At 41.5% G+C, this 18,912-nt stretch overlaps 1 protein-coding gene across 1 annotated transcript in view; it reads right to left on the bottom strand.

Moving 5' to 3' along the window:
* Nucleotides 1–908: 908 nt before the first annotated feature.
* Nucleotides 909–18,912, bottom strand: part of PTCHD1 (patched domain containing 1) — a 33,949-nt gene continuing 15,945 nt past the window's right edge. The window contains exon 3 of the mRNA XM_080357973.1: nt 909–2,885. Within this exon, the coding sequence (XP_080214099.1) occupies nt 1,231–2,885 (1,655 nt within the window). The 3' untranslated portion in view covers nt 909–1,230. The remainder of the gene's footprint in view (nt 2,886–18,912) is intronic.

Below are 18,912 nucleotides of genomic sequence, written 5' to 3'. Positions count from 1 at the left end.
TGATGTTTTCAGTAGGCCCCTTAGATATGGGCTCTTTGGAGACTTGCTGCTGCTAAACCACAGTCCCAACCTTCGGTTTGTTCCATATAACTCTTACAGTCTGCTGTTTCTTGGAAGAGCCCATAGCTGCAAGGTCTATTGCTTTACAGGTACTCTAGGAAGATTGAGGGATTAAGTTATACATTACGTAAAACTACCCACTAATCCTCTTAGTGTGCATTACCAGTGAATGGCCTGAAATAGGCTCTCAGTGAAAGAGCCCTAACATTCACTTTCTTGATGACAGTTTAGTATTTGAGGTTTGTGTCATGGATTTTGGTGCTGAAATATTCAGTACACCATCTTCTGTCTGTTGCTAGATCCACTCACACGTGTTAGTAGAGTGCTAACAAAGTTACAGTTGGTAAAGCAGGTTACATGTTTAACTAGTAGCAAGACATGTATAAAATAGAATTACATATTTTCTAGAGTGACAGAGTCACTGGGATTTTTTTTGTTTTGTTTTGTTTTTATATGAAAAAGAAACAGCTATAAAACCATGATTAAAAATGTTACAAGGGATGATTTACATTTTAAAATAATGCTATTTTTAGAAAAAAAATAAGTGATTTGTAACATAAAAGTGTTTGGAAAGCGTTTGTTTGCTTTGTACTGCCTTCTTTCCTAGTACAGTTTGCTAGCTGTTATACAGTCTTGCATAAATGTTTAGATTAGGGGAGAAAAGAAAAATTAAATGTGATGGCTAAGACCTATAAGGGCTGACTCACTGACTTGAGTTATTGCTCTGCAGAAAGTTTGTAAAGCCTTTACATCCAGCGAACATTTACTGCTACTTCAGCCTTGACAGTTGACCTTTCAATCTGATTGGGTTTAGCAACAATAATTGCAGTATCTGCAGTACAGGCGATGCAGATGGCTGCTTAGGAACCCAACTTCTCTCATTAGATCTTACTTCATGCGTCTAAAATTCAACCCCTCTTACCATGTGTGTGCAAATTCTCTTGTAATAGCTGTTTTAGGAGCTGAGCAAGGTACAATTCCCTAGCTCTTTTTAAAAATTTATCTTTAATTTCTCCCATCACTTGGAATATTCCTGGATTTGGATTAGAGGGGGGAGGGAACACCTCTAAACCCCTTCCCTCCCCAGATATTTAGTCAATATGGGTTTATTTTCTTTTTTTTTTTCTTTTCTGAGTAAGACCTAGTGTAAAAAAGCAACAAACAAACAAGTTAGACTGTTGTAATTTGGTCAACCACTCGGGTGCTATCCATATCCACCATTTCAACACACTCTATTTCCTCACGGTTTTCAGGATTCTTCTTCTCTTTCCTCTTCTTCTTGGACGGTGGCAGGAAAGTCAGTATCACAGGTAAAATGGCAAAGCAGTGAAAGAAGGTGACTAATGCTATTAAAAACAAGCACCTGAACAGTGTACGGGTCAGATTTGAAGGCACAGCTGCAAGAGGAATCAGACCAACAATATAGCAGAGATAGCTCTGCAAAATAGCTACCCCATGCACTTCCAGGGCATTTTTCACCCATTTAGTTCTTGTGAACTCTTTGCCCAGGACAAAGGTTGATAACAGTGGAGCACAGTTGTCAATTGTATAATTAATTCCGTAAATTAAGCACAACACAGAAATACAATCTAGTTCCACTTTCCACAAGGTCATAAAGCCTATAACTCCAAACTCAACCGAGGCAACAGTTAGAGTGAGCCAGACATTGATCAGAGAGTCTGCCACCAGGAATGCAGAGAAGAAGAGCAAAAATAAAGCACTAATGCAGGAGTTTTGTAAGGGGGCTCCCACTGAAGAGGCATAACGATCCATGTACACAAATGATGGATTGAAAACGATGAATTTCACCTTGGAGGTGAGAGAGAGCTTCCTCAGGGTCTCCAGGAGGTCATAAAGTTCTTCTCTCTTGGTTTCCATTGTCTTGGCCACCAAGAACATCCTGGAGGCCACGACATCAACTTCATTGTTGTATTTCTTGGAAAATATTATATCCTCTGAAAAATGGGCAAACTGAGGGGCCTTCAGGAAGGAGTTCCTCAACATATCAGTGAAGTTCTTCTTGGGCAATCCAGTAGATATGTTGAGTTTCCTAAGGTAATTTAAGTAGCTTTCAAACCAAGATATCCTCACAAAGCCCTTGGTATACTCCAGCACATCCTCCTGGACACTGGTGTTCCAGTACTCGATCGACTCGTAGATGTAGAAGCCAATCACCGGGCTGTAGTTACTGAAATACTTCTGCTGGGCAGTCGTATACTCAATGGTCCGTGTGGCGGTCGCTACGATGTTGCTCAGGTCCGACCCTTCACTGACCTGCAGGTAGCCCATTAAGGCAAAGGAAATATAAACAAGGTAAAAGAGAACTACAAAAGGCTTGACATAAGTGTTTGTTATCCAGTCACAATAATAGCGTTTCAGGAACCAAACCAAAAGATGACTCTCGTAAGTGTTCGTTTCCTCTGAATCCGCCGTGTCCTCGCTGAATTTGGCTGTCAGAAGAAACCTATACCATGCAGGCTTCTCTTGCAATACCTCTGGCTTTGGTACCTTTCTGCAGAAGATACTATGCTGGTAGTTGTTTTCAATGTAGCCAGTAAACACCAGGCTGGAACCATAAAAGGAGAGTACATAGAGGTAGTTGAAGAAAATTGCAATACAGGAATTGCAGCAGAAAATCCTGGCTGCTTCAATGTTAGTGAAGGGACTGGCACCTATTCCAAAAGTGACCAGGTACATGGCAGTGGTGAGAGAAAACGAGAGCATGGAGTCTGCAAATACAGCTGCAGTCCTCTCTTTAACGTGTTGATCTTCTCTAGTTTTTCTCCAGGAGGACAACATTTCAAAAGTCCCATATAACCCATGACCTACAATAGAGAACAAAGCCAGTGTTTAAAGTACTCGAATCAACATGTGGATAAACGTAAGGCGGACATGCTAAAAGACTCAAAGGAGAAACAGCTGGCCATTACCAATGCTTGAAGTAAACGTCCTGCAGAAGAGAGAAATAATTATGGAGGTCTAAGGCACAGGAGCACATTTGCAACCTGACTAGCAAACCTTATTGCCAGAGCTTGAGGAGAGTTCTGCATTGCTGGTGCAGGGTTGACGGGTTAAAGAAAAAGGATTTCTTTCTGGTTGGTTGTTTCGTTTCATTATTTCAGAGTGCCTGTGATGGAAGATGCTTTGAAATTAGTTTTTCCTGATGATGGGATCTGACCTGTGGTAAAAACAAAGAAATACGACCTTGAAGTGCCTATGCTGGAAGCAGAGCATTGGTTGGCTGCTTTGTAGACCATCTGTAAAAAAAATGAAACCTTCATATCAGTTGAACATTGTCAGATAAATCAGTCACTGATTTCTCCACTTCCTAAAGATTTTCCATCAGGAAAAAGAAATCCTAGAAATGGAACAAACAAAAAAAGCACAAATAAATCTGAGACGCAGAATGCTAGAACTGATATGGAACTGTTTAAGGCATTAGTCTTCTTACTTTAATATGTCTAAGGGCTTGTAAAACCAAGTATGGCTCTATTTTTCTTGGCAGCTCCTACATTTTGTAATGTATTTAATTAACTCTTAAAATGGTTATAGTACTAGTGAAAGGAGATAAAGACCTGCAGACCTAAAATCCTGTGTTTAACCCCCAAGTGCAGGTAAACTGGGAAAAGTGCATGGTTTTATCTTAATCCCTGCCTGGTCATCTTCCTCTTAGTGTTTCTTTTTTTGTGATTGATAACAAAGGCACATTTGGAGGACACAGACCTCTGCTCTCTCATAGTAGACCTGAGCTGCAAACACAGCCGTCAAACAGCTACCAGATGAATGTGTCTGAGATAAAGGTAGGTTGGTGTTTTACACAGAGATGAACATAAAAATATAGTCCTTGTATCACAACTAAAATGTAAGACTTTAATATTTTCTCATAATAACTCGCATCATGTTCATCTTTACTTAAATAGATCCTTTCCATGTAATCCCACCCTCTTTCCTGCCTTTTTATAGCTCCTCCTCCTTATTCTTTTGCTGGTTTTGCTGTCCCTTGTCTGCCTCTCTGGTCTGCTCTTGCATTCTTTCTAGAAATTCCCTAAAGTCAGTCCACAGTGTTTTGCTCTCCACAGTGTTTTGCTCTTACCCATTCCCTGATAACATTAGATAAAATGATCAGTGCTGAATTAGTTGCTGATGACACTGAAGAGCAATCATGGGAATTTTGAAGTTGATGCTCCAGTCAGGCAGGTCAAGGTAATTCAGAGATCTCTGTTAGAATTTCAGGCTGCCTGCAGAGTACCAAAACTGCTGTATCAGCTCTGTCCTCTCCCCCATAGATGATTATCACTTTAGCTGCAAGGGCTATGAATAGTGGTCAAGAAATCACCAAACACACGAGGTATTCTGATGAATGAGAAAACTTACTAGGGGACTTGGAGTGAGATGATCTTTACAGTTCCTTCCAACACAAACCATTCTATGATTCTGTTCATTTTTAAATGCCTCATGTAGGCTAAACATGTAAATAACTTGAAAAAATAACCCTTTTGTGGTCAATACCTTTCCCTGCAGGGGCAGCTGTACTTGATATACTCTTATGTATATCAGATACCTTACCTACGTTGTTATTTGGAGTCACGATGTGGACCACCACTGTCCGATTTGTAGCAACACTATGCTGTTGGTTCTGTTACAGCATTTGGCATTCATCTTCATTTTCCCAGTGTTTTACAGATGCTCTCAGAGGCCAGGTCAAGCCTGTCAATTTGATAACTAGCACTGTGCCCCCTCTTAAAGCTAATGGGGAATACTGGAACTCCCCAGATGTAAAATCAAGCAAAAAGAACAATCAGTGACTGGTACCCTGTTGCTAATTATTCTTCAAATAGTTATGTTCTAGGCTCAGTAGGAAAAGCTATTAAGCTTGCTTTCAGTGTGTTCTTTGTAAAGACAGACTGACCTTTATTTAAATGTAACTGATCGCTTGCCAAAGCAGAGAGTGAGAGGTTTAATCCATTTATGGCTCCCATAAGTCCTGCAGACAGGCTCGTCTCAGAATTTCACATGCCATCATATGCATTAGCTTTGAGTGAGCAAAACAGTATAAAATGAGGTCATTGAATATTACAAATTACTTCCATCATGAGCTTTAGCTATAGCATGTTTTTGTAAAAAACATTTCAGTGTTAATAGGCTCTTGCCTAAAAATACTCAAATAGCTGCATTAATTTGGAAAGCCTTTGACTTCGTGATGAGTAAAAGAATTTAGAGCTAATTAAATACGATGCTGAGCATGACAGTGTTAGGATCACAGTTGAACTCGATGACCTTAGAGGTCTTTCCCAACTGAAATGATTCTGATTCCATCATTCTATGACTTTTTAATAGGTATAAGATTCTGGTTATTGTCTGATAACGTGACTTCTGATACCACATATTTTCTAGTGTAGGAAACATAAACCCACAGTTTGCTCTTATGTAATCTTGAAGACTACCCTAAAATGGAATCTATTTCAGAGAACTGCTCAAGTAAATGCATGAAGAGGTAGCACTGCACGTGTTCCACGAAGCTAACAGAAAAACATTTAGATACTCTTCTATTTTGGGACAGGTTCCTCTTGTTGTTTGCTACACAATTTGTGTGAAAGGAATTGGTATTTTCCTTCAATTGTACAATTTGTGATTCCTCTGTCCATTTGTATAATAACTACAAAATTCTCATTTACCTTTAGGAAGACAAGCCTAAATGGCAAACTTGCATACTTTTTGCATCAGTGGCACTACGACCTGATCCAGTATCCTCTGAGAAAAAGATTAAGCCCAAACTCATGCACAAATTAGGCACGGCAGTCTAAAGATTAGCCCTATTTAGCTAGAATGGGATTTACTCAACCTAATTTACTCCTCTAAATACTGACTGCAGCACAACTTGCGGGGACAATCTCCAGTGTTCTTGCTGATGCTTGTATAAGTCTAACCCACAGACATTAGGGCAGATAGCTCCATGGAAGCATTCTCCGAGAATTTCTTTCACTGTTCTGCCATTTCAGAGTTTCCATTTTTTTTTTCATTCCTAACTGATTTGCAGCAATTACCTCTATTTCTATTGCTGGAGCTATGTCTTCGCTATATAATAATAATGAGAAGAAGGCAATTTTTTCCTCGCAAATAAATTCTGTAATTGCTTGAACTGATTTTCCCTTTTTACTAGAGGTTTAGCCACAAATCTGTAATGATTTAGAGCAATTTGTTCATTATTCACAGTCATTCAGTAAATAATAAATATGAACCCAGACAGCTAATGGGCTACTGGAAATCTTTTCCTGTTGACATTTGCTATTACGATTCACTAGTCATGCCCTCCAGTCAGGCTGTACAACCATGAGCTAAGAAGAAGGAGTACATGGAAAGAGGGGATTTTTTTAAGGAAAAGAGATTCTGATGGGGCAAAGGGAAATCTAAGGGAACAGGAGGAAGGCATAGATGAAAACGGGGACCAAAATATTTTTTTCCTTATTATCTTTTTCTACTACTTTGCATTGTGTAGGAGATAGTCCTACCACATGTCTTGGATGAATGAGGACAGAAATTCTGGCTTTTGTAGCCACAGGAAATGAAGAAGACAGTCACTATGATTTCTGAGGAGTTTAAATTTTTTACAAGCTGAGGTGGGCTATCTTTAATTTTAGAAGCTAATAACAATACCAGCAATAAAAGCAATAAATTATGCCTAGCTTAAATACAGTGCTTTTATGAGTAGCTGAAAATGCTATAAAAAGTTTCATTGGCCTCCTTCAGGATCAAATCTTGGAATTACACATGCTCTGCAAAGTCAATGTAGAGCATGCATGAGAGAAAAAAAGCACTTGTAGGAAGCTGTAAAAACTAAGGCAAAATCTTCTGCTGCTTCCTATTATCAAATTATTTACCTCATTTTAAACGCTACTTATGTCCAGGCACTGCAACTGTTCTTTTTAGTACCATTTTAAAATCCCCAAAGAGAAATGCACCTTTCCCCTCCTAAGTCATTGTACAAGCAAGAAGCCTTTGCAAATGGGTATCAGTAGCCTGGGATTAAAGTTGGCTCTGCTCTGGCCTGGCAAATGGCAGGACAGAAGCAGAGAGCAGTGAAGGGATTTAAAGCAGCCCCAGAGCCTGTAGGAAGGCAGTGAAGTGACTTCCCAGGCACTGGAGCCACAGAGCACCTCCCTATTCACTTGGCCTAATTGCTTCTCTAAAACAAAGGCTGCTGACTGGTTTCTGTGTTTAAAGATTAGGGGATATGTTCAATTTTGCACTAAAATCATGTGAGGTTTTGAGCTTACCATGGTGAGGTTTGGGTATTCAAACAGACTTCTTCAGTAAGAGAAAGTAAAGAAGATGACTGAGAATGAAGTTTTGGTTTCTCTTCTTGCAGTTATACTCATCTATGAAAGTAGAGATAACAGTACACTGTGGCATTCATTTTTTTGTTCTTATTGTTTTGAAGGTTTTATGTGAGTGCGTGTGCACTGGAGTACAATCTCTTTTAATAAAATCTCACAAGGTGTGAAGTTCCAGCCTTCTGCGTGGAAGGTTGTGTTTCAGGGGTAATTAATTTTATTTATCCCATTTTAATACACCAGCACACAAAACACTAACAGTGATTGATTTCCATCTCAGTGAGGCTGAATACTGCACCAGTACGTATGTTGCCCACTAAATGCCAGAATTAAGACTAATAAAGCCCCAAACTGTCTTCCTAAGGGGGCAGACTCCTCTAGCAGCACAGCTGGGTTAAGAGGGGTTTCCCCCTTCTCAGGCAACGTTTCCTCTCCCCTACCAAAGTTTGCTGCTCCCTCATCGCTAACAATTCACCTGTTTCTAGTCTAAATTGGACTAAAGGAATGGTTGGGATTAGAAACACCAGTGACATTTATTTTGAGGGTTACTTTTTAATCTGAAATGTTTTACTGACACTGATGGCACAAAAGACTGGCTGAAATTGGGAATGAGTCATGGTAGGACGCATGGGAGGCTTTTAAACTGGGTAGGCAAAAACCTGAAGTGGAATCACACTCTGTCAGAGTTACTGAGGTTAAGTCTGGATTTTGATTTAAGGTTTTGCTTGTATTGTAATGGCTGCATCCTTGTAACACTATCGGTTCAGCTGGATGAATGCTGCCTCCGGTTGATTTAAGCCTGAAATAATCTCACTGAATAGGAGCACTTGTCTGCAAGAGGAATTTAGTGTGCTGTGAAAAAGTGTGTGAATTTACAGAGGGCTAGTTATGTTGCACCAGCTTTCTTTGTGGAAATCTGTGAAGGTCAGCTTGATTCACATTCAAAGTGGGGGTGAAATGTCATCCACAGAGACAAACACGGAGTGAATTAACATCAAATAGCTAGGATGCTATAAATTCATATCCCAGCTTGCTGCCAATGCAGGCAAGGTCTCAAGAACTGCACTTGTGCAGAATTAGTACGCAGGAGATTAGCATCATACTGCAGGAATTGCCCCTTCCAAAATGATACCTGTAATAACATATGATATAATGAAGGTACAATGAATTTTCCTAGCTGATAGTATTAAAAATAACAGTGTACACTGCTCAACTCTGGGATTGCTTTCCACAGTAATGTCAACAAAGAGGCTGAGATAATTTCCCCCTGCTGACTTATTTTTTCCAGCTAGATCAGTGAGCTCATCAGCTCTCATCTCCTGAAAAGCCAAGTGAAACTGCTAATCCAGACTTGCTTTGTCACAGGAGTTGGAATCAATCAGTTGTTGAAATCAACCAGTTGTTGACTAAAAAAATGAGCTGCCTCATGCGGCCTCTTCCAGCAGGCACGATTTTAACTCGGAACATACAGCGGGTTCAAAATGCTACTGAATATGCAGGCAGAGCGAGAGAATTTGCATCCAGCTGAAGCAAACATCTGGCTTCATACTCCATTCCCACTAAAATAACAAAATACTACAGCTAACCGAGATCCTTCAGCATGCAGACAGAGTTAGCACCAACCCTAACTCATATGACAGTTCTCATTGAGTTTATCACAATTTAGTGGCATGGGTTGAGCCGAACAGTTAAATCATTGTTAACATGCGGTTTCAACACACTGTGGGTTACTCTCGCTGAGGTACACCTTTGTGGTCCATCAATGCTGCAATGCTACAGTTTTGCCGCATGAATGTCAGACCTCAAGGACAGTGCCTGTTGCTGGACATCCCACCACGTGCAGACTTGACAGTCCCAAACACTTCTGCTGAGCAAACAAAACACACTACAAATCCTACTGGCTTTTCCTACTCTTGCCTGAGTATTTCTGGGGGTCACAGTTCAAGATGTAGAGTAAAAACCTACAAAAGATTAACATGCTATAGGTTGTTCATCTTATCAACCATGTTTGCGGGCAGCAGTGTTTGTCTCAGAAGAATTGTGGCAACGGGACTGAGGGTTGTAGACAGTTAAGTAGCCTTAAATGCGTCCTCATTTGTAAAGCGAGCGAAGTCCCACCCACCCAAGCACAGCCTGGCTCCATTTCATATCTCCAAGCACAAGTTCAAAGCGCAACTAAGCATGAGGGTACATGCAGGTGTGACACCTGGATTAAGAAGAACACCTGAAGAGCGACACGGGATGACATGTAAGTGTATGTTGTACTAATTGCAATGCCTCCTTTGCCTCTTGTCACACAGACCCCTATGTGTCTGTATTGTAATTGGATTATGGATATGACAATATACCTCAGAAACACAACAACAATGCTGTTGGGACCGGTAGTTGCAATTACTGCTTTAAAGACTACTAAATTTTACATGAATATCAATAAGGTGTACTATGCCTGTAGATGTTAACATCTGACTTGGGATCTTCCCAAAAGAGGAACATACTGAAATTAGGTACATCAGTGTGTTAGGCATCTAGGCATGATGAATATTAAGCGATTCACCCTCAATTGCCAGGCTGATCTCTCCAATAGCACCAGTCAGAAAGCTCCAGGCATGCCCATTTATTCCTCAATTCACTACTGGAATCAAAACTACAAGCTCTCTGGTGCACTCACACCAGAGAAAAATCTGCCTCAGTCTCCAGAGAGAGAGTTGTGTTTTGTGCTGTATCTACTTGGCAACAAAATAAGAGAAACCCAAATGTTTAATAATATACTCCCAGTATCTGCTGTGTTTCACAGCTGTGGGTGGTTGTGCCCACAGAAGCACAGTGAAGAAGGGAAAGTGTCCCTGCACAACACACCGTATTGGTTGGTGCCTGCAGAGGAGAAATCTTCAACTGGTGCTCAGCACTTCATGCTATGAGACCACAATGTTATTTTTAGTCGTAGATCCTGCAGAAAGACTCTCTGGGCTGTTAAGCCTGAGCTCAAATTGCTCGATGCACAGGCAGGAAAACAGGGTGCACCCTGAAATCCAGCAGGAGGTTTATGCCTCATTTAGTTCTGGTCTAGCGCCACCAAGCACAACGTAAAAGGGGGCTAGGTTGCTCAGAAGACTGATACGGATCTGCCGCACCAGAGTCAGTTTGATCCCAGTCTGCTGGCAACAAATGTCTGCCAGAATATCCTACCTTTCCTACATTTCTTAACTTAACTTTTGGAAATGCAGCACAGGATTGACTCTCTGTTCTCATGTGAAACAGCCTGTTTTGGTCAAGCATAGCCCCTTCTGAGTTATACTAAAAAGTACACATTTGCACACAGAACGCACTGAGAAAAACAAATCATGATCATGCTCTCGGTCTCACCCTAAATGGTTGGGACAGTGTCAGCGATGCTTGGGGTGCATGATGCATCCCAGTTATAAACTCCCCACTGCTATCTTTCATCATGGCAAACGAGCAACAATGAGCCAGTGTTTCAGGAAACAGGGCAAATCACAAGCTAATTTTAAAAGCGTGATTTACATATGGCTATTGAAATGAAAATCATCCTACATTTAAATCCCTAGCTCTGAAGAAATACATACACATGTTGGCATTCCTGTCATTTTTCTACCTAGCTAAGTGGAATAGAAACAAAGAGAAGATGTATTTTAAATAAGCAGAATTAAACAATGCCTCAGTATCCATAGTCCTAGACTTCACCGCAGTCCCTAATCAGCAATGGCAGTAACAGGGTCCACCACTTTGTATTTTTGGACTATGTGTATTTTAAAGCTATTCATTATTAAAAAGCCATCTTGTCACTTAATATTGCATTTTCAATTTTTTTTTAAGCAATACCGAATTAAATTCAAATCGATGGCCTCTTATTATAATGATTATATGGGTAATTATATGGGTAATTCAGCAAGTATGTGGGGTTAATTATGAGTAGTGCCATTGATTTCAATAGAGTAAAAGTTACTGATTTAGGCTTTGAGAAAATGCTATTTTTTGCTTGTTTTTTTATCATTGAACCACTGTAATATTTGAGGTTTTGCTGTTATACAGATAGCAAGAATGTCAGATAAGCACATTTTAAAAGACAAAAATATATTTGAGAGAAAACTTGACTGGCTTTTTATTTTGAGAAAAATGGATATGCAAAGCAAGTTAGGGTTCAAAATCTACTTTTACATATACAGTGAATATTTAATTCCTCTTAAGAATTGGTAAAGGCTTGTTTTGGCATTTAAATAGCAGGCTGTCAACTCTGTTTAGACAAATGACTTGCTTTCCTCTGTTTTTGTGAAAGACCTGGCAAAAGTTAAAAGTCATATTTTGTTCAGTGCAACAGGAGCAGAGCGTTAGCGAAATCTGGTTTTAGCTGCTGGAATATTTATGTCTGCATGGCACAATAATCTCCCGACTACCCAGACTGTGCAGATCCAAACCAAAAGCATTTGAGCCAAACCCGCACCATACGTGCAAGGCTGCTGTTCCGGGGTAAACAGCAGGGAAGCATCTAACTCCTGCTGACTTTCAAAGAGTGTTTCTGCCCTGCTCCTCCCTATAATGCCTCTTTGGAAACATCAGAAAATCCCCAGGAACCACCATGTCCTGCCTAAACTGTTATTTGAAGAGAGAGGGAGAAAAGCTCAGTTTTGCGGCACAGAGGATGACAAGAGGGGGGCAGACTTTTTAGGAGGGCCTGTTGCAATAGGACAAGGGGTAGTCGTTTTAAACTAAAGGAGGGGAGATTCAGGCCAGACATGAGGAAGCAAGTTTTTGCAATGAAGGTGGTGAAACACTGGCCCAGGTTGCCCAGAGAGGTGGTAGATGCCCCATTCCTGGAGACATTCCAGGCCAGGCTGGACGGGGCTCTGAGCAACCTGATGCAGTTGAAGATGTTCCTGCTCATTGCCGGGGGTTGGACTAGATGACTTTTGAATGTTTCTTCCAACTCAAACCATTCTATGATTCTATATCAGCAGATAAAATTGCAAACTGATTTTCCCCATGAAGTGAGTTTCTGACAGATTTTATGCATGTTGTGTAAAAAAATGACTTAAAGGTAAATGAAAGCTACCTGCAAACACCTCTAAAAGGTTTACCATGTTACAGAACAGCCAAGTGACATACACTACATGACAACTCCTGAAGACAGAGTAAGACAAAGTGAGTATATCTGCGGCAAAATAATGTTTAAAATCTGTTTTAAATTCCTGAGACCAACCCCCAAAGGATCAGTTGCTTCTAGGAGTTTTTTCTTCTAGGAGTGTTTTCCTAGAGGAATATGGGCCAGTGGAATATAGATTAGCTTACCACACTTCAAGTTCCACTTTTCTGGTGAGAAAGCTGCAACTAAAACATCTCAAGCATACCCTTAAATTTTGCTGTTTAAATGATGTTTATCATTACTCTTACTTACAAAATATAGATCAACTGTGTGTGAAATATAATGTTCAAAAAGTTGAAAAAAATCAGCTAAAGCATATACATCCTATTATTTTTAGTGACTGGGAAAAAAAAAATCATTGCAAGTTCGGAACTCAGCTTTGGTTTTCTATCAAGCATCCAGATGTAGCTTATTACAATTTAACTTAATCCACTGCCAGTATTCTCTGCCATAACGCAGAGGTCTCATGACCTGAAAATGGCACTTCATATGAAATAAATGTATATTGGAGCACCACCAGTCAAGAGGCAATGCCTGATCTTACTCTGTGATTGTGAAGCACTTCATTTCAATATTAAACTGTCTTCTGGACAGACTTCCTATGGATACAGCTCCTTTTTTCCAAAAAGCATAATATCTACTGAGTCATCAACACTCTTCTGAAGCCAAGAAGCACATACGTGCACAAGGATTTCAGTGGGGTTTGTAGGGGTGAAAGTGGGACACGTACGTATGTTGGCTGTGTCACCATCACACATGGCTGGCTGCAAGTTCTACTTGCTGTTTTTACATGGCATGGGAAAGAGCTGGTACAACAGTGTCTAAATTCTCTGCCACCATTTGTATTTCAAGTCCATCTCCTTCCCATGTATTAGTGGCTTCTTGGTGTTTGGGTTCCTCAAGGGGCTTGGGGCACCAGATCCTTTAGGAGAAAAACTGGAGAGATGGGGACCAGCAGATGCAGGAGATGGTTAATCACCTTGCCTTTGGATGGAAAACACTGGCTTTGGTGAGGGAACTCATTGGGACACTGAGAGAGGAGAGGTTGCCTGTGGACATACTTCTGCTCTTCCCCTTGAGGAATGGAAATGCTGGTGATGCCTGAGAGACTGCAGAAGATGCATGGCTGCTTACAGAACTCAGGAAGAGACCGAGGGACTGAGGTGCGAAAAAGGAGAGGAAAAAGGAAATAAGTAGGAAAATGACGCACCTGGGATTCTGCTCAGGGTAGATAAAACCAGATAATTGTATTTATTTCTTAGAAGGGGAATGAAAGGAACAAAACACAAAATGTTTTAGGAGTGTTAGCTGAGTTCTGCAGGGTTGAACTGGGAAAGCTGAACAGATGGAGTGACAAAAAACCAAGTGTACTTTCAGGGCACTGTTAAAGCCCTTTGGCAGCGTGAAAAAACAAAGGATGGGAAATCTGGAACAGCTGCGATACGACTGCAGGGTATAGTAGGGATATCCCTGTTAGGAAGCCAAGGAAGTTATTCAAGAATACAGGGAAAAGGGTAGGAGCAATGGGCCTAGCTGTGGTTGAGGAGAGGGGAGGATGGGAGAGAACAGAAATTTAAAAAGCCCCCAAAATGGCAGAGGGCACATGCTGGCAGGAGAGGGGGAAACAGGAGGAAAGATACAGGAAGCTCAGGGAGACCAAAAGATGCTGAAAGCTCTGCAGGCATCAGGAAGGAGATGCCCTGGCCTGGAGCAGTGAGGGGGGAGAGACCTGCTGGAGGCTGCTGGAGGTTGCAAGCAAGATGGAAGAGATGGCAGAAAGGGGCAGTGGGGCGGCAAGCTACATGTTTCTTCCTGGCATGAAGAGATGGCAGAGGGGCAGACGGTCAGGGAGAGCGAGAAAGCTCAGCTCAGGGAATAAAAACAAAAGAGACTCAGTAAGATTCACATTTTTATTAACTGACAACGGGAAAATTGGTGGAAAAGTACTATACAAAGTCAAACATTCATGTGTGTATTACCTTTACGAGTGGACTAAAGGACACCAGGGAGACCTGTGCAGGGGCTGGTTCTCTCTCTTTGAAACTCTCTCTCTATAACCACTGTTGACAGTTCACGTTTATTGAATATAGCAAACACTTGGGTACTTGATAGGGAGGATAATGAATGCTTTTACGGTATACAAATTTGGCATATGTTGCAATTCCCTACTAGCATGTTCTTCTAGAAATCTGAAGAAGGAGGCGGGCTGGGTGCCTAATCGGCACCGAGATGGAGCTCCAGTGAGCTACATGTGCTGGCCCAAGCACCCTCGTCTTCTCAGGGCTTTCACACTGGTTGTTACCTGTCCTTCTTGATTCAGCTAGCTGTTGCCTCCATGGTCCCTAACATTCAGCAACCCTTTCATTGCCCTCCTGTGCTTTTCACTCCCATCATCAAAAACAGCGATCTCCTCTCTCCTTTTTTCCTAGCGTTTGCCTTCTGACCTTCTTTCCCAACTGCCTGACACTTCCATAGAATCACAGAATGGTTGGGGTTGGAAGGCAACTCTGGAGATCATCTAGTCCAACCTACCTTCTAAAGCAGGTTCACTAGAGTGGATCACACAGGAATGTGTCCAGGTGGGTGTTGAATGTCTCCAGAGGAGACACAACCTCTCTGGGCAGCATTCTCCAGGGCTCTGGCACCCTCAAAGTAAAGAAGATTCTCCTCATATCCAGGTGGAGCCTCCTGTGCCTCAGTCTGTGCCCACTGCCCCTCATCCATCGTTGGGCACCACTGAAAAGAGTCTAGTCCCATCCTCTTGATGCCCACATGCCCACCCTTGAGATATTTATAAACATTGATGAGATCCCCTCTCAGCCTTCTCTTCCACCTGCTCCTTCCCAGTTGTCCCTCCCTGGACCTACTCTGTTGACCATCTTCCCCTCCTTTCTTCCCAGAAGGGGCATTACTGACACAGCAGGATGTGACGGCAGGGTGGAGGGAAGCAGTAAGAAGATGTATTTTCATTTTTCCCTGTTTTGGAGAGTTTTGCACGAGGCTGGTTATCATTTCCATTTACAGTGTGCTGCAAGCTCAAGCCACTCTTGTAACTGCTAACTGGTTTTCCCCTGCCAGCATCGCAGGCTAAATATAAGCCCGTGGAGCCGGCTCTGCATTCCTCTCTGCCCATATCTGGCAGCGCCTGGCATTCCACTGCAATTTCACAGAGCCGATGCTTTTCACGAACTTGGCAGCTGAAGAAGAGCCGCCTCTCCCTGAATAAGCTGTAGGAGTTTCCAGAGGAACAGGAAACAGATTGCTAGTTTTCTCGTCAGTGCAAAGGGCGATACTGCAATTCTCTCTTGAGTCTCTAAGTTAAATGCTGCGTACCACCACTGGGAGGTAAAAAAAAGTCATGCCAAAAACTTGTTCAGCCAGCTTGTTGTCCAATGGTTTTGTTTGGTAACAGTTTTTGGTTTGTTTTTTTTTTTTTAATGAAATTGATATTTTTAAAGGATTGGCAGTTATTAAACAGCATTTAATGCATAAGGGAAACTTATGATGAATACATTAGCATCTGTGCCAGACCAAACATCCGTAGTTTTCAGTAGAGCTGGCAATAGGAAATCACAATTTTAATCCTGCTTTCTAGCTGACACTATAAATCAGCTATTTTAAATTCAGCCAAATTGAAGAATTTAACTTTTTTGTTCTTAGGGTCAAAAAGGAATAGCCTTCATTCAGCTAAGTATTCCACATGAACTAGGCACGCGAGTAATCTTGTCCTTAAATTACTTGTTTAAACACTGATAAACGCAGACAACAGTTTTTAAAAAACGCGGAGGCATATACTAATTCAAAACCTGACCAGATGAATGGTGGGAGCCCGCCAAGTTTCACAGGTTTTAGGCTTCCCTTTCACGTTAGAAGCACCTGTATAAATCCAGAGGTCAAGAAGAAAAGTCCCTGGTTTGGCTTGACTAGACATCCCTAGAGAAGCCAGTCGTGGCCGCAGCCGGCCTGCCCTCTGCCAGCTCACCCTCCTCATCCTCACAGCTGCGCCTCTGGTGGCCAAAGGGGACCCTGCTATTGTGGTCCCTGCTGGGGAAGGAGGTCTCTGGCAACAACCTCTCCTGGCTTCACGTTTTGCCAGTCAGTTAGCAGCCAGTGAGGGCTACAAAGAAACCTGCCACAACACAAAACCCGTCACAGTAGTGACATACTCAGGCTATGTACAGTCGTCAGTGTCTGAGTTATTCTGGCTTAATGAGTTACCTTTCATGAGCTGAGTTACAGTAACCTGCCTTAATTAAAGAGTAAAGTAAATTAGCATAAACTACCGTGAAGGTGATTAAACCCAAAGCAGCAAGTGTTTAAACCAGTATGTCAGATTTAACAAGTGGGGCAGGCAAAAGATGTTCCTGCCTACAATTACACAGTCTGAGCTTAGGAATGCAATTTGGTAAGCCATGGCAATTTAATAACATAGAATTGTCCTATTGATGCAAAAGCTAAGGATTCAACATCTACAAAGGTTGGTACCCTTCACTATAGCTTTTGCGTTCTTGAAAATGGATAATGCAGAAGGGATGTCACAGAAAACAGGATGAATGAAATCAAGTATTACAGAGCACGTTGACAGGAGGATTTTGCAGACATGTTGCCTAAATTATTAGGATGGGCTTGTGACTGAACAAACTACTTAAAACTATTCAGAAAGTAATTCTTGAAAATATGAAAAAGTCAATAATTGCAAAACACTGCTGACCAACTTCAGTTAATGCATCTTGGAAGGGCAGTGATGGTCTCAAGATGAACTTAATGAAGAGGAGCAATGGTGTGAGACAAATAAGCTATAATTCAGCAAGGACAAAGGCTAACTTCTACATGTTGGTTGGAATAACTGGTTGTGCAAACAGGGTGGAAAGTGACTTGAAGGATCTGTGAACTACCATGTGCCACCAACCAAATGCCAACCATTTCATACCGCTGAGAAAAAAGTTAATGTCATATGGGGATGTATGAAAGAGGAGTGCCATATGCAAGATGTGTGAAATCATCCTCCTACTCCACTTGCTGCTGAAAGCCTCAGTCTGAATCCTGCGCCCAGATTTAGGCACCGCTCTCCACGAAAGATGTGGAACAGCTAAGAGCAAGAAGGTTGCTGGAAGTCTGGTAAGCACAGTCTGAGGAAAACAGGGATGAAAGGGAAGTGGACTGGACAAGTGAGAGTGGTCCCAAATGTGCAAAGAAAAATGAAAGAATTTGTTTTCCAGATGCAGTGGATAAATAAGGAGGACAGCTGAGTTGCAGAGGGGAATTGAGGATAGACATAATGCAAATGTCATAGCGCAGTGAAACACAAGGGGAAGTGGCCCAAGGAGGAGACAAAGCACAGGGTGAGAAGTATCTGTTAGGAAAGATGTAATCTTGTCCAGTGGCAGAAGGCAGATGATGTCTGGAGAGCGTCCTCCCTCCAGCCTGATGATGCTGACCAAAAGTTAAAAATCCTCAGCTGCTATAAACTGCGGAAACTTCATTAACAATTTATACTAGTAAAGGGGCCTTGTCTGAAATGTGTCCAGCATAATAATTTCTTCTATTTAATTTTTGCTTTTAGCCATGAGATTATGAGTAATAGCCACAGGGCTACACTGTTAGGCAGAAATTCTTTAGCTTTCTAAAGGTCAGTTAATCTATGATCTAATCTGATGCTCACTGAAATTAAGTGGAAGCAGTTCAGCGGGCTATAATGGAGCATGGTTTGTATCTCTAGCCTTCAGTTACCTTGAGTTCAAGAATCCTTTATAAGCAAAACAACATAGGAATGAAATAAATTTTGAAATGCACACCGAATCGTTGTTGTGCTGCAGGGGAAAACAAACAAAATCAACAACAACAACAAAAACCCAAACAAAACAAAAAACCCCACAAAAACAACACCTGCCTTTCTAGCTGTCTACTGGTTTAAAACAGTTCTCCTTAAAAACTCCAGAATGTCTTTAGTGCCTTCTGTTCACCTGTTGATATTCCTGTCCCTTGGGAGTTGTTATGTAGCTGGGGAAGCAGGCAAGATTCATGCGAATTTGGCTGCTCTGTCTTGACTTGTTCACAGTGAGATAGGAGCTGCATATTGAAACCTACTCCTCTTAAGAGTGGAATACTTAAACTAAGCAAGGCCAAAAAAAAAACCACCCAAAACCAAACAAAAAACAAACCACCAGAAAAAAAAAGGGAAAGAAAAGTGGAGCTGGCTATACAGCTCAGCAGTATAGAACTGCGAAACTTTTCAGTTATCTTTAAGTCTTTGAGGATTTCAAGTCTCAGCATAGTCACTATCAGTGAACTAAAGATCTGAAAGGTTGTCCCAGAGAGCAGATGCTTTGATCTCCAAACAGAGCTAATATTTCGTATTTTCGA

Source organism: Nesoenas mayeri (assembly GCF_963082525.1).
Source record: "Nesoenas mayeri genome assembly, chromosome: 1".
In the NCBI taxonomy this organism is placed as follows: Eukaryota; Metazoa; Chordata; class Aves; order Columbiformes; family Columbidae; genus Nesoenas; species Nesoenas mayeri.
This window is presented reverse-complemented; position numbering and strand designations above follow the sequence as displayed.